The sequence below is a fragment of the Nematostella vectensis genome, chromosome 2 (assembly GCF_932526225.1).
Source record: "Nematostella vectensis chromosome 2, jaNemVect1.1, whole genome shotgun sequence".
NCBI lineage: Eukaryota > Metazoa > Cnidaria > Anthozoa > Actiniaria > Edwardsiidae > Nematostella > Nematostella vectensis.
The window spans coordinates 18,339,593-18,364,357 of record NC_064035.1 but is presented as its reverse complement, the minus strand read 5'-3'; the positions used below and the strand labels follow the sequence as shown (position 1 = coordinate 18,364,357).

At 40.0% G+C, this 24,765-nt stretch overlaps 2 protein-coding genes and 1 long non-coding RNA gene across 5 annotated transcripts; 1 reads left to right on the top strand and 2 right to left on the bottom strand.

The window, feature by feature from the left end:
- The first annotated feature begins 52 nt into the window (after positions 1-52).
- LOC5509059 (equilibrative nucleoside transporter 1) lies at positions 53-19,756 on the top strand. Of its 3 annotated transcripts, XR_004295187.2 has the most exons (15): positions 6,859-7,130; positions 10,703-10,784; positions 10,929-11,050; positions 11,643-11,737; positions 14,181-14,231; positions 14,684-14,824; positions 15,293-15,390; positions 15,516-15,561; positions 16,612-16,701; positions 17,032-17,147; positions 17,285-17,399; positions 17,681-17,766; positions 18,262-18,458; positions 18,998-19,470; positions 19,590-19,756. XR_004295187.2 is itself a non-coding variant. In XM_032377959.2 (14 exons), the coding sequence occupies exons 1-14, from the start codon at positions 309-311 to the stop codon at positions 19,107-19,109; spliced, it is 1,446 nt and encodes a 481-aa protein (XP_032233850.1). In that variant the 5' UTR covers positions 53-308; the 3' UTR covers positions 19,110-19,756. The 3 variants fall into 3 exon arrangements, 2 of the variants coding, with proteins under 2 accessions (XP_032233850.1, XP_048578087.1); XM_032377959.2 differs by lacking the exon at positions 6,859-7,130 and adding an exon at positions 53-403 and having other exon boundaries at positions 18,998-19,756; XM_048722130.1 differs by having other exon boundaries at positions 18,998-19,756.
- On the bottom strand, positions 2,845-6,944 carry LOC125559908. Its single transcript, XR_007306587.1, has 2 exons — positions 6,812-6,944; positions 2,845-3,133 (listed from the first exon to the last, which is right to left on the bottom strand). It is a non-coding gene; the product is annotated as an uncharacterized LOC125559908 (long non-coding RNA).
- A 331-nt stretch (positions 19,757-20,087) lies between the features above and the next one.
- Positions 20,088-24,545, bottom strand: LOC5509063 (outer dense fiber protein 3). Its single transcript, XM_001629558.3, has 4 exons — positions 24,036-24,545; positions 22,209-22,432; positions 21,806-21,946; positions 20,088-21,376 (listed from the first exon to the last, which is right to left on the bottom strand). Exons 1-4 carry the CDS (start codon positions 24,322-24,324, stop codon positions 21,284-21,286), a joined length of 747 nt encoding a protein of 248 aa, XP_001629608.1. The 5' UTR covers positions 24,325-24,545; the 3' UTR covers positions 20,088-21,283.
- Between the last annotated feature and the right edge of the window lie 220 nt (positions 24,546-24,765).

Genomic DNA, 24,765 nt, shown 5'->3' with positions numbered 1-24,765 from the left:
TTCTCCCAATGCTAGTACCCAAATGTTACGTCGTTTATTATGTGTAACGTTCTAACTTTTTCGTTCTTATTCTAACAAAATATAATAAGAAGCAAAGGGTTTACAGAATATGTAACTAATGGTCCTGACTTTTAGTGAAAAGTACATGTCTACTTATCACGCCCCCTCTCACGTGAGGGTTTGAAGAAAAGGATTTTCAATGGTGTATGTTTCTCTGTGCACGAAACTGACCTGACGACCAATATCTGATCATCAACGACTGTCGTGGGAGTTGCACTGGTTGGTACACAGTAATTTGCGCACTTACCATGGACAACGAAGATCACATCTCAGATTATAACGATAGAGAACCTTTGCTCGAGAACGGAAGAGTTGAGCGAAGTTCCAGAGAACCAAAAGACCGGTAAGTAAACTATCTTACTGATGAGTTTTTATAGCAAATATTGAACTTTGTGGGGACTATTTTTTTGTAATCATTTAGCGAGATAAAAGGCTATCAGATTTTGATATAAACATCGTGATTAGAATTGAATGTCCTTTAATAATTGATTTATATATTTGCCTTGGCGTTTGCTGTGCTTTCTATGTGCCCAATGCCTTCGTTTAAATACTGTCGCTGATAAATTCTGTCTAGGGTAGGGGAGTTGTTCTAAGCCTGGTTCCCACTTCCCTGGTTTACAAAAAAAACCTAGTTACAATTAACCAATTCAACGTGGTGGCATTAATCACAATAAAATTGTGACTATTGTGCTCTTATCACTTGGCCTGTTATAAGAAGCCTGCTGGGTGGAACTAGCCTCAGATGCCCCAGGCCTGGGGGGTGCAGGGTGTTTACAATAGACATGCTATTTGTAGACGAAACTATAAAGCATAAAAAGTAAGATAAAAAATGGCATTCTAGATCACTCTGCTATGCCATAATTCTAAAATTAAAAAAAAAAAACAGTTTCAGAAATGAACTCCCCCTCCCCCTCCCCAGAAAAAATTAGTGTACCTTCAATTTTGATCCGCGTAAATCATGATCTATGTTCGTTAAAATCTGTGAATCATGATTTCCGTTGCCTGCTTAAAGTGGCTCTTAATGGTTTATTCAGAAGTGTTTTCCTGAAACCCCCAAAACAAACATTTTCGAATAAACGTAATTAAAAGCCGGCAAGTAGGCTATTATTTCTGAGTAAAGACTGATCCTTTGTCGAATTTATACATGAATGAATATTGGAGTAACGATCTACAGCTCATATCCCAACTGGAAATTTTTTCAGATTACATGTCCATTGTTTCAAACCCATGTGATGACATTGGACAATGGTCAAATTGATTGCTTGACTTGATGACTAGCAGCTGTATCAATGCTAAGCACTCCCAGTCTCTAAAAAAGTGCAAGAGAGAGTTTTCCTTCTTTAGGCTATGTTTTATTATTTAATATTTGTGAATGTTGGAATCAGTTTATCATGAAATCTGATATCTGATTTTTGTCTCATGAAATGTGCATGCGGGTTCCCCTTGTCATTCCTGATTAATGCTTGAATCATTTTTATAACCTAACATATTTCATAGCTTTACCAATTATGGTTGAAATTCATGTATGAAATTTTCATGATTTAAAAAATATTCCAATCACCCCCCACAACGGCAGAAAAAACACTTCTGGTTCACAATAGATGTGCTATTTGTGACAAAACTAAAAGCATAAGCAAATTAGATTTAAAAAAGGCATTCTAGATCACTCTGGTTTATCATAAATCTATATGTCACACTTTTTTGTAGCAAAATCCGAAAAAATTCCTGTATGGCATTAGAAATCCTTTTTTTTTTATTTATTCTGGTGTATTTTTATCAACCCCTACACCCCCCTCGAAAATAAGGTATGCTTCTTCGGTTGTCACTCCACCTCAAGAAATATCCTGTGTACATGCCTGAATCATGAAAATTTCCTAGACGATTGACCTCCCTATCCCTTTAAAAATTGACAAGTGCTGAGATGTGATTGAGAATCTCTTAACACATTTTCACTAAGAAATATTTTCTTGCTTTTAGACTTATCTAAATATCTCACCTTTCTCTTTGGCAGAAACGAAATCAGCTTAGTTGATTGCAGTTTATTTTAAAAAAATCCCATATTTTTGGGTGTGTTAAACATGTAAAGAAAGCTGTTGGGAACCATTATTTTTTTTTATGAAAGAGCAACTGATGGGATAGGGGGATTTGAAAAGAAATCCAGTTTGAGTTAGTGGAGAGGCACCAAAAAACTATAGAGGGAAAGCTGGTGCAATATTCCACACTTTCGTAATAAAAAAAACTGCTAAGAATGCAGGAATTGGTCTCCCTGAGAGATCAAAACCCAAATTTTTGTTGATAGAGATTAGGACATGTGTTCACCTGTTCCAACAGAATGCAGGGGTTGGAGTCCCTGAGAGAACAAAATCAAAAATTTTGGTTGGGGGAGCATGCCCCATTCATATTCAATATGATACTAAGAAAGATAATATAGAAATACTAGGTGGCAGGAAAGATTATAAAAAAATATGTTTGGGAGCATGCTCTAAATAATACAGGTTAATACATACCTGTCATTTCTCCCACAGAAGACGGGAGTCTCAAGATTTTTTACCTCTTCTCCCACTCTCACACATGGATCAACAAATCTCCCACTTTTTAGCAATTTTTATTGCTTCAAAAAAAATCCTTGTATAGAAAATCGCCATTTTGCCTATTTTCTATAGTAATGAAAAATTACAATTCCTTGTGTAGCGCCATTTATGGAACATGAATGCTGTCATTAAAGAGGGGGTCACATTTTTTGGGGCTCTGAAGTCTGGTTTTAATATAATACTGAGCAAGAGAGTCGTTCAAATGAAAATTTTATTCAGTTCACAATGTTACGTACTATTGTATATCTAGTTCCATATTGTTCAGGTACCAATCTTGTCTTTATAAAAATAAATTTTTAGAATCCCTTTCCTGTTTATGGCACGGGGGGGGGGCATGAAGGATTTTCTGAAGCTGCTCTTATCTTTGCTTGAGTCGTCAACAAAATAGATGATTTTTTGTTTAATTTACCACCCTGTATGCTTCTTCTTTTGTAAGTCTACATCTACATCTACATTGTTAATCCACAAAGGGGTTACCATCACTGTGGATATAAATTAATTGTATAAATAAAAACATTAATTAATTAATTAACTAAATTAAATTAAAAAAAAATAAATAAATAAATTAAAAAATAAAAATAAAAAAAATAAAAAAATAAAAAATAAATAAATAAAAAAATAAAAAATAAAAAACATAATATAAAATAATAATAGAAATAATAATAATAAAAAATAAAAAATAAATAATAATACAAATAATAATAAGGCAGAATAAAAATAATAATAAGGCAGAATAATAAAAAAAAAAGATTAAATACAGTAAAAAGATAAAAATCGTTTAAACAGCATTATTGGTATTAATATAATTTTATTGATTTAATTTAATTTTATTCGTTCTCTAAAAATATCTGCACTAGTGGAATCCAGGGTAAGGCGGGGCAGCTTGTTCCATTCTTTTATTGTCCTACAGAAAAACGAGTTCTTATAAGCTTCTGTTCTTGGACATAACTCAATAAATTTATCTGGATGAGAGCTGCGTAATTGGCGGGTGCGTCTATCAATATTGTCTGGTATCTCAAGTGCTGATTTTTTGTTAACAGCCTTGTAAAATAATGTAAGCCTGGCATCCTGGCGCCTTTTAGAGAGAGGGGGCCACTCCAAATCATTTAGGATGTTTGTGACTGTGCCAGGAGTCCTATCCCAGCAATTTTTAACAAAACGACCCGCCCTCCTTTGAACCTTCTCAATCTGTTTGACGTGTTTCTTCAACCATGGATCCCAGGCAGAGCTGGCATACTCTAAGTGTGGAAGAACGAGCGATTTATAAGCAGCTTCCCTAATGTTCTCTGGGCAGTTGCTTAGGTTGCGCCTAAGAAAACCTAAGGTCTGGTTGGCTTTGGACACTTTGTTGTTTATATGCCAGCTCCAGTCAAGTGTGTTCGAGAGCTCGACGCCTAGGTATGGATGGTGTTCAACTGGTTTAAGGATGTGGTTCATCAATGTGTAGTTAAATACTATAGGTTCCCTATTTCTCGTGACTCTCATGACAAAACATTTTGTTGGGTTAAAGGACATGAGCCATTTCTCTGCCCATTTCTCGATGGAGGTAAGATCAGACTGGAGCTGATGTGCATCAGAAGTTGCCTCGATGACACTGTATAAAAGAGTATCATCAGCAAACAATCTTATGGTAGAAGATTTACAATCATTGCCGATGTCATTTATGTAGAGTAAAAACATCAGTGGGCCGAGAACGGTCCCCTGGGGCACACCAGATGACACACTTATAGGGGCAGATGAGACTCCATCAACAAGAACGGATTGTTCCCTATGTGTTAACCAGGTTGTAAGCCAGGTCTTTAGGAGACCCCGAATTCCATAAAAATCCAGCTTGGAAATAAGCCGCTGGTGGGGAACAATATCAAAGGCTTTACTAAAATCCATGATGATGGGTATCAAGATGATTCATTATGTCATGGAAAATAATGTGCTCAAGTATTTTACAAGGTACAGCAGTCAGTGAAATAGGACGGTAGTTGGAAGGGATATTCTTATTTCCCTTTTTGAACACTGGGGTCACATTTGCACTGAGCCAGTCATTCGGGAGAGTACCGGTCTCTAAAGATTGTGTGAACAAGAACGTCAGAGCTGGGGCGATTTCATGGGCAGCTTCTTGTAAAATTTTACAGGGGATTAAATCAGGGCCATTAGCTTTCTTCGGGTTAACATTTTGAAGTAGTTTGATAACACCGTCTATAGATATTAAAGTAGACGGTATAGTCGGATAAGGACTTGGTCCAAGTGTAGGTATAGAACTATTATTTTCATGAGTAAAACGGACTGGAACTGTGAACTCAGAGCACGTGCCTTACCAAGACTGTCACTGACTAATTCACCCTTATCATCGCGTAGGGGAGCAACACCAACATCATGGGTCTTTTTGGACTTGATGTACGTCCAGAACCGTTTGGTTATGGTATGGTTCGCTGTTTCACTACCCTCTGGGACTGTTAAGAGCTGGGACACATACTCGCTGTGTGCCTTAGCGAGATTTTTCTTTACGAGTTTACGCAAGTCTTTAAATTTTTTCCAGGCGGCATGGTTGTTACTGTGTTTGGCATGGTTATATAGACGTTGCTTTTTTCGGATTAACCTTTTAATGGAACTAGTGATCCATGGCAAGTTCCATCTACCACTGATGTTTTTTTGTGGGATATGTTTTTTCATGATCTCAGTGATTGTGGTTTTAAAGAAATCATAGTTTTCATTGATCAATTTATGATAGGCCTCATTGTTGAAGTAATTATCAAGATGTTTTTTAAGGTCAGTTTTCACTGCACCCATATTACCTTTCTTAAATACAAAGACTTTACGAGGCTTTTTCTTGTTGAAGAAGGGCTTCAAGTTTAGATCAAATAGCACCAGGTCATGATCACTCATGCCGGGCTCAACCACTAGGTCTAATACCATCTCTGGGCAAGTGGTGAGAACAAGATCGAGGGTGTTCTCCCCTCTAGTTGGCTCCATAACATGTTGAGTCAGTGAGTGGTCGTTCACAATGTCCAAAATCTTGTGGTTTACTTCAAGCCCATAAGTAGGATTAGGTCTTACAGCGTAGTTATCATCTTCCCATGATATACTAGGCAGGTTCAGGTCACCGGTAATGAGGATGTTTGGAATTGGATTTTTAACCAGCTTGCATAATGCACCATCGAGAGCTACAAGGGGGTCAACATTTGAGTCTGGGGTCCTATAGACTGAGCCAACAAAAAGTGATTTGCTTCCTGCAATATTTATCTTTGACCAGATGCCTTCATAATTACCATCCATTTGCTCCTCGTGAGTCACCACAAGATGGTTGGAGAAAGCAGACAACACCCCTCCACCAAATTCGTTTCTATCCTTACGAAAAATGGTGTAACCTTTCTCCAGAATTTCAGCCGAAAAGACAGTGTCATTAATGTGGGTCTCATTTACATTAACAATATCAGGTTTGTAGTTGTCAATCAGGCTTTGAAATTCAAGGCGTTTATCTTTACCCTTTAAGCTACAAGCATTCAGTGTTAACACTCTCAATTTGTGGGGGTCTTTCATTTTATTTGATGCAGGAGATCTTTGCCTGGGGGAGGATGTTAGTGGCTGGGGCGATTCTGAGCCGGATGATTGTACTGATGTTTATAAAGATAAATAATAATTGTCATCAGGAATGTCAGGACCAATTGATGACTTTGAGAAATTGGCCACATCACAGGCACAGCAGATCCAAGAACAAGAACTGTTAGCAAGTGTATTGTAACTTTCATTGCTTATTGAGCAGCATTTTGTGTGATACCATGCATCGCATGGTCCCTGTTTTTTAAAGATTCTACATCTGAATAACTTATGTTTATCTGTTTTGAGAAATATGAAACACGACTACAAACCTCAAATCCACATAATACTCGGGTAGCCTGTGTTAAATACCATCAAAACTGTCGCAAGCAGTCGCTAGGCCATGGTCACACATCCGGTCACATGATAATTCACCCTCAACCGGAAGTCATACTTGACCCCCACCGTGCGAGAAAACATTTCTTTTGTTTATTTTATTTTTTTATTCTGGTTTGTATCATCGTATTTATGTCAAAGATAAGATCCATGTCGCTCGTGTGATCGCCGAAACGTGATCTCCTCGTGTTAAATAGGCCAAAGTTTACATGCAAATTATGCAAATGAAGTACCTGCTTTGTGTTACGTGAGACAATCCGTTCGGCACATGACTCGTCCTGTCCCTTGTCACACTCGTCCTCTTGAACGGCGGCTTCGTCGTCGTCGCCCGTGTGCCAAGTTTCGATCTCGGCAGTGGGCCTCTTATCGACCGGTCACTGTTGTGCAATATAGGGGGCTGTTGGTCTAAATACAAGTAAATCTACTTGGTGTTTTCATGCCAACCATGGGTGCTGGTAAAGAGGGGTATACAATCGAAAGCAGGCCGATGTTGTCAGATCACACAGAGAAAAGCAAAGCAACCCTGCTTGTCTCGCTGGAGCCTAAAGATAGGTAGGTTACGCAGACAATGAGCGTATTTCTAGCGGTACCAATGGATAGGTAAATTCCCTTTAGGGATTTCTCTATGGTTAAGATCAGCTGTGCCATTCAGAACTGGCACTTTAACTGAAACTCGAACTGAATCTCTTTGTGTTTTTTTTTTGTTGTTGTTTGCAAGAGAAATTTCAAGTTTGCTAAAAGACAGTTTTAAGTTATATTGTATTTTTATATCCTCTTTGCGCGAACTTGGCATTGCTTTTTTGATCTTCTAAACAAATCCAAGGAGCAAGTATGTTTTCAGCTTTTGTTTCGTTATTCAGTTGACTTGGCGGTTGTTTTTGAACGACCACTAAATTGTCCCACGGGACGGAAATCGAACGCTACGATCGAGGCTATGGCGGATGGAAACCCCTTTTCCTTTTATTATACTTAAGTATAAGTTATATCGCTTTGTTTGTTCATTAAGTTTACGTCCCATTCTTCATTACTAAGCCTTTTTGCTAGGAGACACTCGCGAATTTAACTTAAAGAAAATATATAAAAACACCTTTCTTTTTAACATGTCGTTTAAATGCTTACAATTTTCTTGCTTGGTTCCTAAGCAAGTTAAAAACGGCATGAAGAGTATGAGTTTTTTTGTATTCAAAGTTATTTTTTCCCGAATATGGCTTTATTGTTGTGCCCTAGTGAAAGACCCTAGGCGATAGCTGGGCAATTGACTCGAGGAAGTATCTGGTCGACGATATTGTCCGCTGATTTGGGAATGCTTTGTGAGTGCTAAGATGATGTTGTTTTGCACATTTTGCGTCCGATACCGGATTCTATCAACGAAAGGATTATCATTGGCTTACTGAATAGTATTGTTGTACGCAAACAAGGTCAAATATAGGGCCACATGGCATGTTAGGGGATTTTCTCAAGTAAAGAAGACAAGTTAAAGTTAAACAAAATTTTGTTTCTGGTGATAGTATGTTGTTTGTAATCCTTGAAATAAAAATAGAAATGCCTGTTGTACATTGTGACATAATGACACAGGCAATCTTATGGTCATATGTTATAGTGTGAAAGGTTCAACATAAAAACATAAGCCAACATAATGACATGGACGTGAATGACATAGGGGGTGAGGTTGCTGTTTTCAGTGTGTTTTTCATACAATTTTGTTCAAAAGTACCCAGGAATGGAAGGGTTAATAAGAACAACACTTTTTAAGCAACAAAGACATTTTTAAACAGTCCTTATTATCAGAAAATTTTTTAGACTTATATTTATTTGTAGTGGGAAGATTTTTACTCAAGATGCCTTAAAATTTTAGAGCCCCCCTTTCAGAACCCCAAAATTTTCAGAGCCCCCCCCCCCCCCCTTATGACCTCAATTAATAAAAAAAGTATTTAAATCTGGAAAATTAATACTACAAAGTTACCATTGTTGTCTGAGTTAATGATCCAGTCAAATCGTCATTATTTCAGAATCTTACATATCTTCTTCACAACTGCCAGTTATGGCCTTCATATTTTTTTTGCATGTTAAGGATAGTGGAAAGGGTCGTCGACTGGCTCTCGTAGAAGTCGTCTTGACGGTTGAATATTTAACAAAATATTGTGAATAATATATCGTTTCAAAGCTGAATAAATGTTGAATACTAACATATATCTACATTTAGTGATTTTTTTATACGGTATGAAGCGCGCCCCGAAAACTGACAAAACAAGTGGTGTTTACATATCGAGTTATAGGACCACAGGGTTACCACGTGAAACCGGCTCAAACGCAGAATATCAGTCAGCACATAAACACCAAAACCTTGTCTGCGAATTTTGATTGGTTGTTTTGTTCGAAAGGAAATGGTTTTTAAAGTCGTATGCCGATCTTCGTTACATAACAGTTCATAATTTGGCAAAAGAAACGACTCTCGAAAATCGCAGACACGATATTAATCTCAAGTTATCGACTAAAACAATGTTTCAAACATGAACTCTTTACGATAAATTGTGTTGCGCCAATAGCTTCTTAAAGCACGCAGATTGGAGCAAAACTCAAAGCAGAGTTATTCGCTGCTGAAGCTAAGTAAACATAAGAGGATTAAGAGGCAATCTGTCACTACCCTCTTCACCATTAACACAAGCGCTGACAAGCTCCCCGATGTTGGGATACAGCTTTTTATTTTTCACGGGGAGCTCGTAATATGAGCACTGAGAACTCTCCGTGCCTGCGTTGTAGCTCATCACATATTGCAACCAGTAAGAAGCCATGGCAAAGACATGAAATGCGTCAAAGAGATTAAGCAAAAAAGAAAGCGTGAAACCTCGAGTTAATAAGGGAAGGCGAGCCACTATGGCTAAGGCCACTAAACAAACGTGGTGCTGCAACAGCCCAAGTTATCGAAAATGCTCTTGCTTCTTTGGATCCACGAGATTAATGATATCACCCTGGCTTCCAGAGGCTGAATATCCACTTTTCCCAGTATGCTAGGGGGCGCTTCGCTCAAAAAACTCTCGGAGCCTCTAGTTTTCAGGGTAAAATGATATTCGCTCCATTTAAAAATCTTTTAATGCGTGAACGATCCATTTTTGTCCAGATATGAGGGTTGATAGCCACGGATATCGGTTAGATTTTGCTTTAGGTTTTACCACGTTGAAGTTCAGAAAAGTCGATAGAGTCACTGTATAATAATATTTAGATGCTTATAGGAATTATAGTTTGAAAAGTACGCAAAGTTATGATAATGCTGTGCTGTGTCACCTCAGATTAAAAAACTCCCGGATAACGAGCACCAACTTAGATGTGGGATCCTGTGTCTTAAAAGGATTTGTGACACCTTTCGTGTTATGTCTATATTCGACGGAGAACGAACTTTCCTTTTAACTCTCGATTCTTTTGAGATAAAATGAAAATTCTTTTTGGAAATTGTAGTTTATTTGTTACCAAATCAATTGAAAATTTAAAAAAATATTGGGTCAGAGAGTGCTTCTGACCCTTTCCACTATCCTTAGGTAAATCGTGTAAAATGGTGCAGGGTTGGGTTGCTGGTTGTAATCAGTTGCTTGCAGGAACTTTTTTTCCTAATCATCCCCCCCCCTCTCCCAAAGTCACATGCCCTAAGAACGCCTGTGAAGGAGTATATATTTGTAAATATTTGGTTTTGTTTAGAATATTTTACGTATACAACATTGTATGTATATTGTTTAGTGGATTTGCATGCCCCACCACTGTTAGAAGTTTATTTCCGTTTGTTCTGGTTAACTGATAATAAACTGTATTGGTAAATCCAACTGTTATATACTGAAAGCTGGAAGTATCTATAATATGGTTTATAAAGACAAAAGTATTAAACATTGGTCATTTGTCCTCAAATCAAACTGTATTTGTGCTACAAACGTGTTACATTCAGTTGATAAACAATGGTTATTCTTTCCTCATTTTCTTTAAATGTCTTCCATAACTAGATAGAAACACAGTTTTTTTACTATCTTCTATCTCTTCTCAAGTGGTGCTGACACATACTTGGTGGTAATTGACATGATTTTCAAAGCTTATCAACTTGCTAGCTTACTAGGTTTTATTATTTTTATATTTTTATACAGGTTCAAGTTAGTGTATTGGATAATGTTGCTGCAAGGTATTGGAACACTGTTACCATGGAACATGTTCATCACCGCCCATATGGTTGGTATTCAAGTCATTAATATACTGTTAGTTTGTCCCTTCCTTTTTTCACAGATTGCAACTGTTACTATTTTCAGATTCTGTAAAACAAATTTCTGTCCATTTTTTTACCTGATGTGTTTAACCTGTTCTATTTTGTTTCAGTATTTCACAAGTAAGCTGAAAAACGAAAAGGAGTTCGTGCACAGTTTTGAAAACTACTTCTCAGTTGCAGCCATGGTCCCAAATGTCATAATGTTTTTCCTCAACACACTCTTCAAGCACAAGTAAGTTTTACTCTCCTGTGTTCTGTGCATAATATTGTGAAAAGAAACACTGTCGAAATACCAGGCAACAAGAAACATTGCTGGCTAGTGAAGTCAAAATATTTTACTACTCTTTCATGCAACAAAGGATGGTGTGCTTGGCTTTTGTGATAGAAAAAAATGGTAATCTTCTAAGAGTTTTTATATTGAAAATACATATAATTGATAATGTTTGCCTATTTTTTTGCCATGGTTTTCTGAAATTATAAGGGATTTTCTGGATTGACCCCCCCCCCCCCAGGTTTTCTTAATGTCTCTGTATTTTGCACCTATCTGAGTATGTATTAGGTTGCCAGTGCAGTTTGCTTATAGCTAATGTAAATTTGATACTTTCATATTGTCTTTGCTGAACTTGTACTTAACTTTCACACTTTGTTTCACAGACAAACACTTGCATAGAAATATCATGTTAACTCAGTAGTGACTGTATTTTAGATGAAATCACCCCCTGCAATGTTTACTAGTTTTGTCATTGTTCCATTGATTAATTTATCCTGTCATTTTTTTTTTTTAATTTGGCACATATTCTCACCTTGGTATCTCTGTTTGCCAGAGTGAAGTTACAGACAAGGATGGTGACTTCGTTGGTGTTGATGACCTTATTGTTTGTACTGACTACAGTCCTTGTGAAAATTAAAACAACTTCATGTAAGTACCGTATAGTGTAACAACCTTATCAGGCTGGAACTTAAGTAAAATTTTTACTCACATACCGTAATAATTTTGAATAAGCGCCCTCCTTTAAATAAGTGACCCCCTGCCCCCCAATAAGCACCCTTAACTTCAAACTTTGGACAAAGTGCCTCCTTGGAAATAAGCATACCCTCCCCTGTCCCCTAAAAATATCTCAACATTTTGGGGATGCTGCCCCCAAAAATCTAGTTATTTATGAGAGTGACTGTTTAGATGATAGTGTCATCTATTTATAAACATCGAAAACATGAATAAACCGTATTAAGCCTAAAATATTTTTATTGTCGTTTCAGTTTATTGCATGTTCCCCATCGATTCAGAAGCGAGTATTTTTTGCTGAAATAAAATATGCGCCCCCTCTCCAATAAGCGCTCCCTCTCAGAAGCTCCCCCTCCCCAATAAGCGCCCCCTCTTATAAGCTCCCCCTCACCAATAAGTGCCCCCTCTTCAATAAGGGCCCTCTCTCCAATAAGGGCCCCCTCTCTTAAAAGCTCTCCCTCACCAATAAGCGCCCCCTCTCTTAGAAGCTCCCCCTCCCCAATAAGCGCCCCCTCTTATAAGCTCCCCCTCACCAATAAGTGCCCCCTCTTCAATAAGGGCCCTCTCTCCAATAAGGGCCCCCTCTCTTAAAAGCTCTCCCTCACCAATAAGCGCCCCCTCTCTTAGAAGCCCCCCCTTCCCAACAAGGGCCCCCTCACCAATAAGCGCCCCCTCTCCAATAAGGGCCCCCTCACCAATAAGCGCCCCCTCACCAATAAGCGCCCCCTCACCAATAAGCGCCCCCTCACCAATAAGCACCCCCTCTCCAATAAGCACCCCTTCTCCAATAAGCGCCCCCTCACCAATAAGCGCCCCCTCACCAATAAGCGCCCTCTCACCAATAAGCGCCCCCTCTCCAATAAGCGCCCCCTCTCCAATAAGCGCCCCCTCTCTAATAAGCACCCCCTCTCCAATAAGCGCCCCCTCTCCAATAAGCACCCCCTCTCCAATAAGCACCCCCTCTCCAATAAGCGCCCCCTCTCCAATAAGCGCCCCTTCTCCAATAAGCACCCCCTCTCCAATAAGCACCCCCTCTCCAATAAGCGCCCCCTCTCCAATAAGCACCCCCTCTCCAATAAGCGCCCCCTCTCCAATAAGCGCCCCTTCTCCAATAAGCACCCCCTCTCCAATAAGCACCCCCTCTCCAATAAGCGCCCCCCTCCAATAAGGGCCCCCTCACCAATAAGCGCCCCCTCTCCAATAAGCGCCCCCTCTCCAATAAGGGCCCCCTCTCTTAAAAGCTCTCCCTCACCAATAAGCGCCCCCTCTCTTAGAAGCTCCCCCACTCCAATAAGGGCCCCCTCACCAATAAGCGCCCCCTCTCCAATAAGTGCCCCCTCTCCAATAAGCGCCCACTCTCCAATAAGTGCCCCCTCACCAATAAGCGCCCCTCTCACCAATAAGCGCCCCCTCTCCAATAAGTGCCCCCTCTCCAATAAGTGCCCCCTCACCAATAAGCGCCCCCTCTCCAATAAGCGCCCCCTCTCCAATAAGCGCCCACTCTCCAATAAGTGCCCCCTCACCAATAAGCGCCCCTCTCACCAATAAGCGCCCCCTCTCCAATAAGCGCCCCCTCTCCAATAAGCGCCCCCTCTTCAATAAGCGCCCCCTCTCCAATAAGGGCCCCCTCTCTTAAAAGCTCTCCCTCACCAATAAGCGCCCACTCTCCAATAAGTGCCCCCCTCACCAATAAGCGCCCCCTCTCCAATAAGTGCCCCCTCACCAATAAGCGCCCACTCTCCAATAAGGGCCCCCTCTCCAATAAAGGCCCCCTCACCAATAAGCGCCCCCTCTCCAATAAGGGCCCCCTCTCTTAAAAGCTCTTCCTCACCAATAAGCGCCCCCTCTCTTAGAAGCTCCCCCTTCCCAACAAGGGCCCCCTCACCAATAAGCGCCCCCTCTCCAATAAGGGCCCCCTCACCAATAAGCGCCCCCTCTCCAATAAGGGCCCCCTCACCAATAAGCGCCCCCTCTCCAATAAGCGCCCCCTCTCCAATAAGCGCCCCCTCTCCAATAAGGGCCCCCTCACCAATAAGCGCCCCCTCTCCAATAAGCGCCCCCTCTCCAATAAGCGCCCACTCACCAATAAGTGCCCCCCCCTCACCAATAAGCGCCCCTCTCACCAATAAACGCCCCCTCACCAATAAGCACCCCCTCTCCAATAAGCGCCCCTCTCACCAATAAGTGCTCCCAAAGACCCAGAAAATTGAATAAGAGCCCTGAGTGCTTATTTGAATCATTACACTAATTAAAAGTTGTTTAATGTGGAAAATATTATTAAATACCTTACAAAGCTGACATTTTGATTTAGGCTTTCTCATTGCGGATGCTTACAGTACCAGTTTTTGTTTTATTCTAGGGACACGCGAGTTCTTTTACTTGACCATAGCTACAGTTATCATTGTAAACAGTAAGTGTATTGTGTCTAGCAAAACATGTAAACATTGAAATTAGACTAAAAAAATCATAAATTGGTTTAATTGCATTTTTTGTGGATACATGGATCCTGTTACAGCCACTGGCACAATAAATGCAATAATTGACAAAATGTCAACATACTTATTAGCGATGCGGACAGGTTTGTTTGCTAAGCACAAAACCTTTTTGTGACACATTATCATCCCACCTGTTCTGTCATACTTACACAATATCAAAAGAATTCTTTTGAATTTCATGGATTCAATTCTGAACTCTGATCAAATAAAGCATACAGTAGGTGTTATTTCTTTACTTAACAGCTATGCATAAATGTTTTTCTTTTATTTTTAAGTGACAATAAGAGTGTTCATTGCTAAGACATTCGCCCTGAAACTTGAAACAGTAAGCACATGTAATGAAAATGTAAACCGCTTCTGCTTGCAGTGGCAACCGCTGTGTACCAAGGTGGCTTATTTGGCTTGAGTGGTATGATGCCTGCAAAGTACACAGGTGCCGTAATGACTGGACAAGGGATTGGTGGAACATTTGCCGCACTTGCAAGCATTATCTTCACTGCAATATGGGGTGAGGATTGTTAAAGGGTAGCTGAACTAGTAGTGTGAGACGTGATTCCCCAGTGTGCTGGACAGCTGGTCTATGGTACAGACCCCATTACCTGCCAAACTTGAGAGATAAAAACAGGAGAAAATACAAAACATCAAGGAATTTACCTGGGAGATAACAGTTAATATATGGGAAGTTTGTAATTTTTATTACAATCTGCATTTTTTTTCTTTTTTGATGAGTCTCTAAAAATGTTAGACTCACCAGGCTACTATATACATTAATGCCTGATGAGAAATGTTGGGTGTTATAATGCTTTGGAGTTAGGAAATAAGTGTGGAGTAAAGTCTTATGAAAACTTATGACACAATCAGAGCTCAGGGATGAAATGATGATATACAGTTGCATTTCAATCCCTTCCATCTCGCTGGATAAAGCTTAGGTGCAGTTTTTATGTTGAGGTGACTCAAGTCTTGACATTTTCCACAGGCCAGGATGATCCGATCACTGTTGGCTTTGGATACTTCCTCTCTGCTGTTGTTATGCTGTTCCTCTGCATCATCACATACATATTGCTTCCATCGCTGGTGAGGTTTTATTAATTGTCACCCATTCAATTAAACTGTGAAAGAGACTATTGCTACCATTTCTGTGGTGAACCAGATCAAGTGGTTCTTTTTTATTTACATGTTCTAACCATTTTTCTTCTCAGAATTTTGCAAGACATTTTATGGGTCATTCTTCAAGGGATCAAGTTGGTAAGTATACTTTGCTTTATTATAGGTACATCTTTGGCTTACAGTACAGCCTGCAAGAAACTTAACATTTCGTGGGCAAATTCTGTGCGAATTTTGAGTGTAATTAGATTTATACACTCAAACTTCATGCACCTTAAGTGGGCTATACATGCACAAAACTATGGACACCTATTTGCCTCACTAACTTCTATGAAATCCTTTGAGAGTATTTGAGGCTACAACTCAATACCAAGCATTTGTTTGTGAAAAGAAAACTTGGGCATTTGATGGGCGTTTGGTGCTCGATATGCATATGATAGAATTCCGCTGTTCAAAAGCCTGATACAAATTTAGCTTTACTTTATACCGGCAATCAAGACTGATCTCTACAAACTTCAAGTCTAATTTGGCTTAATACAAGTTATTTAAAATTAAAAATTCGAACAAACAATAGCCAACATTCCTGCATAACAAAGGAAAACTACACGCACCAATCCTGTAGTACACTCAGCGTTTTTACACACAAAATCCGTGCATGCACTACACTCAAACTACACGTAAAAAATTTGCGCAACGCTGTTGAGTTTCTTCCAGGCTGTACTGTAACTCTGCTATGACTATTATTAATAAGGGGTATTCATCCTAAGGTCTCTAATTTCTGCACTGAATGGTCCCTGTCTACTGAATGTAGGGGAAGTTTTAAACCACCACAGGACAATGGGATTTTGCCTAGTTCTTGCATAGGTGATTGCATAATTAAAAAGGGGGAAGGTGCAAGAGGAATTTGAAGTAATCAACACATTTGAGAATTTTACCCTTACAAGACTCGAGGTCCTGCAACCTTGGGTTTTTTCAACCTTGTGTGCATACATTACAATAATTTAGGGGGTGTCAATTCTGTTATTTACCTTGAGTATAAATGGGGTAATCATTGTTTAGTTTATACAAAAAGAAGGCATTTCTTTTTTTGTAGTTTTTATTGCAGTGACTCAGAAGTGGACCTTTGCCCTCGTGGGGGTGACAAGGAGATACAGTAATTATAATTCATTGGAGTTTCTTTAATTACTTTAGACTTTCCACATATGCAACATAATCAAGGAAGCAGAATAGCTAACTGGAATATTGATCCCAAGAAACCTGGACGGTTCCAATCATCACTCAGTAAGTCGTCAATCAAACACTTTTTACTATTCCTTCACACCATTAATGCTATCATGCCTAGTCTAGATGCTGTTCATGATGGAAATCATTCGCAACTGCTGCTCATTGGTGTGAAGGTTGTGTCTCTTTGACAAGAGCATAAATGAGACTGTTTCTACTTATTGGTCTCCCTTCCTTAAGGACATGATAAAATCACTATTGAGACTGTCCTTTACTTAAAGGTCTTGTTTCCCTTGACACATGATAAAATCACTTTTAAGACTGTCTTCTACTTTCTTGTTTCCCTTGACACATGACAAGATCAATTTTGACACTGTCTTCTACTTATAGGCCTGGATGCCAGTGTGAATGCCAGCACGGGAACATATCTTGGTGTAGAATTAGAGTCAAGGGAGATCAAAACCCTGACTGTTGAGAGGCCTCCTTTTTTCTTGATTTTTAAAAAGGTATTGTAAACCTCAAATCTGATCTTGTTGCTTTTTTAGATAGTGATGTTCAGTTTTGACTTGTTCTGTATGCGTAATTCATAACATAGATACTCCAATGCATTTATGGCCTGATTGTTGTTGTTTTTCTATCTCAGATTGCTCCTGTTGGACTATCCGTTGCATTTGTGTTCTTTGTCACACTTGCAGCTTTTCCATCGCTCACAGCTAAAGTCAAGTCCAATTACACTGGTGACAATACACAATGGACAAGTATGTGTTCTTATCCAATGCCTGGTGCACACTAGTTACATAACGACATAACACCATGGGCGTGCAGTATGTTCAAGTGTTAATGGTTCCACCTTTTGACATAAACCCGACATAACAACATGTTCTCCTTATGGTTATGTCCAATGTCGTTATGTCGGGCTAAACAGTGCACGCGCCCATGTCGCTATGTGGTTATGTCACTAGTGTGCACTATGCATTAGTGTTATTTGCATATTAAGCTTATATTTCAGACTCACATCTTCATTCTTTTTATTTTGCAGGTGTGTATTTCACCCCTGTCACTTGTTTTCTGTTGTTCAATGTGGGGGATTTTAGTGGAAGACTTTTAGCCTCTCTGGCCCAGTTTGTAAGTACCATGGTTATCCAATTTTCTGTAATATGACCATGCCATATAGAGTGAGCTTGTATGTTGGTATAATTTTTTATGTCATGGTGAAGATCTCCTAGTACCCAAGGTTTGCACCCCCAAAGTATGGCCACCTATCTTGCATTACTGTCGAATCCGCGTTTTCAAAACACGATTTGTTTTGGTTTTCTTTCCGTCAATAAAACCATTCTGAGCCAATCAGAGTCTCGCTTTGTGCACTTCTATGGCTATCCTCTGGACGAAAAACAGACACTGTCGCGACAGAAAGCCAGGCAACTGCACTAGGGGAGAGAATCTGATTGGCTTAGAATAATTTGACTGGCCGAACAGAAAATCCCAAAAGACAAAAACAAATCGATGTTTTGAAAATGCGGCGTCGCGATACAACGGATTCGTCAGTAATTACCCAATTATTGATTACCTAGGGATCATACTCCTCGCCCTGTATTAATTCCATCCATTGACAATCTGCAGCCACGACGCGGGAGCATACTTCTTCCTATCTTTTGTTTTGTACGGGTGATCTTCCTGCCGTTGTTCTTCTTCTGTAATGCCCAACCACGGACTACGCCTGTGTTTTTTGCGGACGATGGATATTACATAGCGTTCATGGCATTGTTTGGGCTCACCAATGGATATCTCGGCAGCCTGTGTATGATGTACGGACCAGGGTAAGCATTATCTTACTTTGCTTTGAAAGATGCAGTGCGGATTCCGTGTAAGCTTGCTCTTTACTTTGCTTACTTTGCTTGTATGTCCAATGCACCCTCGCTCCCTGGTTTTAGACACCCGATGATAGAGTGTGTTTGGGGGTCTCCTTGAGTGTCATCAAGAGAAAAACAAAAACAATTAAATTTGACATGCCGTAATGGCACGAATAAGTGCCTCCCTAAAGCGCTTCGCATAAGGAAAATATAAATAAGCACCAGTCCCGAATAAATGCCTCGCCAAAACGTGTAGATTTGATGACATGGGCAACTGTACGTTAGAAAAAAGGAAGAAAACTGACAGTATTGTTAACTACGAAATTTTGTTATTGAAGGCCTCGCCTTTATGCAATTACGGTATTGGCAAAGTGTATTACAGTAATCTCTTTCGATATACGTCAGTTGGTAGAGACTAACCGCATCCTCTGTTTGATAGTTTGGTGTGACTAACCGCACCTCTGTTTGATAGTTTGGTGTAACTAACCGCACCCTCTGTTTGATAGTTTGGTGGAACCAAAGCACGCCGAGACTGCGGGAACAATGATGGCGTTCCTTCTCATCATTGGACTAGCTCTTGGAGCTGGATTTTCATTTGTTCTCACAACAGTGCTATGATGCAGATCATGAATATGTGTCCGAAAAGAGGGTCACTTTGAACTCACATTGAACTCACACTCAGTATTACATCACAACACCTTGAACACATTCATTAACGCTTGTCTAGAGAGTCCGGGCAGCATTTTTTTGCTGCCAGGAATAAGAGAAGAGAAGCTTGCCTTGTGTTAGGTAGCACCTCAAGACTGAGCGGGTTGTCTTGGAGTAGTGGAGTTGTCAAGTAGCAGCTAATTCTGCCAAGATCAAGGCTTGAGAATTCAGCCTTTATCAGCGCCAGACTTACTATAGAACACGCAGAGCTTACGGACAAATCATTATGTCCACACAAACAAAACATCGCTCTAAACCTTTAAAGGACTACATTTGTTTGATTAAATTCTTATTGCGCTGTCTTATCCATTTACAGCGCTTTCCATTTCTTACCGTTTATAATCGCTGTTAATGAGCAAAGTTACCACGAGGACTTTGCTATGTTACTACATTTGTTTGATTAAATTCTTATTGCGCTGTCTTATCCATTTACAGCGCTTTCCATTTCTTACCGTTTATAATCGCTGTTAATGAGCAAAGTTACCACGAGGACTTTGCTATGTTACAGGTTGCAGAGATATTAACAAATATATTAAATAAAAATATCGTTTTTTACAGTAATGTGGTAATCATTTTTTTTTTTTTTTTTTTGGGGGGGGGGGGGTCTAAACGGAGGTCTTCAGTAGTCGAGATAAACGAAAGGGTGCCATTCTTCCCTTCCCTAGGTCCGCCACTAGTGGATATATCTATGTACAAAAAAAGGATTGAATTTCTGGTGCGTCTTATATTGTTCATAAAAGGTTTACCTCGAGGAGAGATGGAGGTAGATCGGGGAGGAATGCCCCGGAGCTAGACAAAAAAACCCGTTCTTTCCCGCTTTGTTTCGGTGTTGCTCTCGGGGACGCGCGTTCCCCTAACCCTTTGTAAATGTAGAATGTAAATCTAAAGTACTGTGAATGAAATATTATTTTTATTTGAATTTCATATTCTCTCTTTAATACATGCTAGCCCACAAAGAATGTCGTTAGGGGACGAACGCTGGATCCGTGAGTATGACGTTCAATGGAGCACATGCTTATAATCATTCACTGGAGTCATGAGCATGGCGCTAAATTACGCACGTATGTTTATCATCGTCTTTGTTCATCTTACAAGAAACATTCGCGCATTGGGCGAAACCCTCTTGCACCCAGTGTATACATACAATAAATCACGCTATTTACATAGGAGGCAAGGCTGGTGTACCCCTAATAAGTCCGGATTTAATCACCCCATGAATTACACTTAAGGTATTTCAATTAATACATTTTTTTCTGGACTTTGGAAAAATACTCTCTGATAAGTGCACATAGTTTACGGAGTAATAAAACCCTTAGACCAGTGCCCCCCCCCCCCCCCCCCCCTGTCAATTGGTCTACCGGACCCTGATGACAAGGGATAAACCACGCCCTTTTCGATTTATTTCGTTTCCAATTCCATGACCAACATGAAAAGCCGGTAACGCTGCGAGGTTCATTTTGATGCAATTCCTATTCACCTGGCGAACTTGCCCTGATGACTTTTAAGCTGGGAAAAGTGACTCAACATTGCGTATAGATTTTATCGGCCAGTGCAAGGGAGTATTACTTTTAGCAAAAAAAAAAAACTTCATAAAATATAATTACGAAATAACACACGCATTTGTTTTACAAAAATTAAGCCAGAAATTTAAAATAAAATACCCATGGTTGCATTAGAAATTTTTGACAAAATCTTTGTTTGATAAAATATATTATACTAGTGGCTCATAAGTAGTTACGAGCCCCTGATTACAGGGTGGTAAAGGGAATTTTCGTGAAACGAGATTTTGCAATTTTTCAATGCCGAGAAACGTGAAATCTTCAATGTCGACGTCCGTGAAACGTGATCCAACTCTCCCCGTGAAGCGAGATTTAGCACTTTCAAGTATCCGTGAACCGAGATTTAGCGTATTCCTGTTATTATTGTCTAATTATAGTAATTTTCTTGACGCCGTTTGTTTCAGCCCGTGAAACGTGAAAAAAGATTTTTTTCGGTCCGTGAAAACGTGATCCATACCCCCTTTACCATCCTGTGATTATATGTATAAGAACAATGCTTCGTTTTTAAAAGACACCGCTGACCAACTAGTCGACTGGATCCACAATGAGCGGCGCGATGTATTCCGAGTGGCGTATACCGAATGAGAACCTCGGGGCATTCCTCTTGTGCACGTAAACCTGCGACACAATCACGTGATATTAGAAAGATCTGGCGTATTATCGAAAGGAGTACAATAGGTCCCCATCAACACGGACCCCCAAAAATCGAGTACAGCGAATAGACAATCGAAGTATGCAGAGCATGATGATCAAAATCTTTTGTTTGAGTTCTTAAGGAGCATGATCCAGTTCGACCCCCTCCCCCTTGCACCCCTATTGACCCCCCCACCCCCCCACCTAGTTGTCAAAGTCCCCGCCCCCTATTTCCAAAGATTGTGTGATAATGGGCCTCTCCTGTTTACGCTGGCCCTTACCCTGCATCATCCCTTTCATAACTTGGGTCAATAATGCATCGACGTGGGGTTGTTGTTGTGTTAGCGTGAGTCCAGTAAATAAACTCTGGCTACCCCCCTACAGAAAGATGCGAGCGCTATAATCCAGCCTTACCTTTTCTGGAGAGTGGGCCCCTGGGCCAGGCTTTAATGTATTATCCCCGGTCATGTAATTGCGACCGTTCATAGAGTAGGCTGGCATGCGCTTCTTGTTATAATCGGGGTTATGCACTTTATACGTGCCTGGACCTGGAGTCTGGTAATACAGAAAACAAGAGGGAAATTAAGAGATGGTGCCTTTTATGAAAGCACGTATGGGTAATGACCAATTCATACTGCAAATGGTCCAGCGGTAATAACCATGAAAATTTTTTGCGCAAAAATATTTGAGAGAAAAATAGAAAAAGCGAGACATTATACTATATCGCAGCAAAGATTCCTTTGATAGAGACAAAAAACAACTTTCAAAAACTCAAAATGATGACCATAATGTTTAATAATTTCTGTCACGTCCTCACCTTCTGTAGGTCCTCGTGAAATGCACCTATTTTTAGCCTTGCAGACATGGAATATGCGGGCAGGGCGGTCTTGCCCACAGCCTTGGGTCCGACCACGTTTGGTAAAGAGTACGCGTTAGCAGCAGGCGTGGCGTCTCGCTTCGCGTAAGGTGTCCGGGATCCAAACGAGTAGCTGGGGGCCCATCTCTGGTGGGGGACCCTTTGCTTCTCCGGGGCATATGCACCTTGTCAAAAAGTAATATTTAGTATATACTTGGCGGGAACTTCAAAAGAATACGCGCTCTGATTAGTTTGATGTTTCGGAATAATTGTTAATTATTTCCCTGACATGTAACTTAGAGTAACGAGTAAGGCCTGATGCACACTGGCGAGATAACGACATAACAACATAAGAATTTGACATAATAGTATAAGGGAAAAAACATGTTTTTTTCTTTTATGTCGTTATCTCCACGTTATTATGTCGACGTTATTGCCATAAGTCGCACCCTTCATACTTGAAAATAAGGACATAAGAATGCGCGCGCCTACCTTGTTATGTCATTATATGTGTGCATCAGGCTTAACTCGTTAGCGGACATCTTTGTCAGCTTGTGGAGCTTAGGTGAAATGCTACCGTCAGTGGACACCAGACGAAAGTTTTAACCGACGACGGCAAAGCATTATAAGAATTGTCCGCTCACGAAAGAGACTGAATAAAATGAGGAAATATTACAATACGAGCCTTCAGATTCAATGAAGGCACTCACGCGTCGAAGATAGGTCTTATTTGCAGCCGTCCGTGTTTGTCACATTGTCAGGAGCTCTTCTGCGACTGACAAACGCGGATGGCTGCAAAAGAGACCACTTCGAAGTTGTATCTATTTACACGAGAATACTCACAGAACCACAGATTTCGAAATCCACGGGCCTAACCACTAGTCGCTTGGAGACAAACCTTTGAAAAGTAATGTTCCGCTCTCCTTAAACTGTTGATATAAGACGTTTGTTTCGATCTCTTATTCTGACTATGGATGTCGTCGGCTGGGTTTCCTTAACCTTATAGGTTGATTCATTTTCTCTTGTTCTCATCCCATCCCTTTATTACTCGCATGTAGTTACCACAGCACCGTGTTGGTTTATTCCATAGAGTAGAATTTGGACAAAAAATTCATAATAACCAAGACTAGGAGAAACTCGACAAACAAGCTAATGTTGCGGGGGAAACCCGTTGTCTGGTCTTGTGCCAATTATTGGCTTTGAAATCTAGCACTTTTCGCTACAATAGGTTATAATTTGCAGGCCAACCAATGCACCATTGATGATAGACCAATAGTGTTATATAACTAAAGGAATAAAACTGGCTAAAAGGTGCTAATATTGACACGGGCTAAAAGTGGATTAACAATTTACAATAATCAAATCTTAGAATCTTAGAAATTCACTAAGATTTGTCATTAGACGTGCTTTTATTACTTTAGCAACGGCGCGGTGATAATTTTGAGCAATATACCATATCAAATTATTTTAGTTATAAACAAAATAAACTTGACAGATAAAATAAATTAAATTATTCCACTATCTAAAGAAATGCTTTTATATTCTTATGCTAAGTAAATTTCTGTTTCCGTAAATTTAATTACAGAATAATACCCATACTCATAAATAAAATGCACCAACTCGTAATATTCCACTACTAACGAAGCACTCATACGGATGTTGGATTGTACTACTCCACAGGAACCTATACACACACTTGTAACATGTATCATAGTCCAATATGCCTAGAACTAATTGAATTCTTCGACAATTCCTAACTGCTGACTAGAAATGTCGACTTTAACTTACCAGGCGCTGGAGTGCTGAACGCTTTGTTGAGCTGTGTGCGATCGTGTAGCGTGTATGCTGGAGTACCATCCGTGCCTGTTCGTGTTATGCGCGCAGGGATCAGATATGCCGGCCCTGGTCCCACGTTCTGTGATTTTAATCCAAGTTTAAGACCAAAACTCCAAGCTGGTTTCTTGTGTTTTCGTGGATCATGGTCGTTATATCCACATCCGCCGGGCAGACGATATTTCGCCGGTCCCGGGCCGCGGAACATAGCCGCGATTTGAGGTCGCTTTTGTTCCACAGACATTCTTGTAAAGTTTGCCCTGAGTTTATAGACGTAGTTTCTAGCTAGAGATTTTACCCTTCGTCACTAAATAGCGCGTGAAGTTTCTTGATAATTCGGACAGCAATTCAATTAATTTTCATCCCTAGATTGCAATAGAAAGGCGAGAGTTGATCTCTCACTACTGTCACCAACGACACGCTCTTGCCCCAAACATACCATCTCTAAGGAATTGCGCGAGCATGAATTTTAATATCTGTCAATGAAACTTGATCACTCGAGATACCACAAATAAGAAGGCAAGTGCAAAATGTGAATAATTAACAATCGATTGTTTTCTTGACCAATAAGAGCACGGATGGGCCAATGTAAAGAGTTTCGCGTCGCTGCGCAAATCAAACGCGTCGCATGTCTTGTTTCAAAAGCAATCTGATAAAGCAATACGTACGAGCGATTTACTGTAAC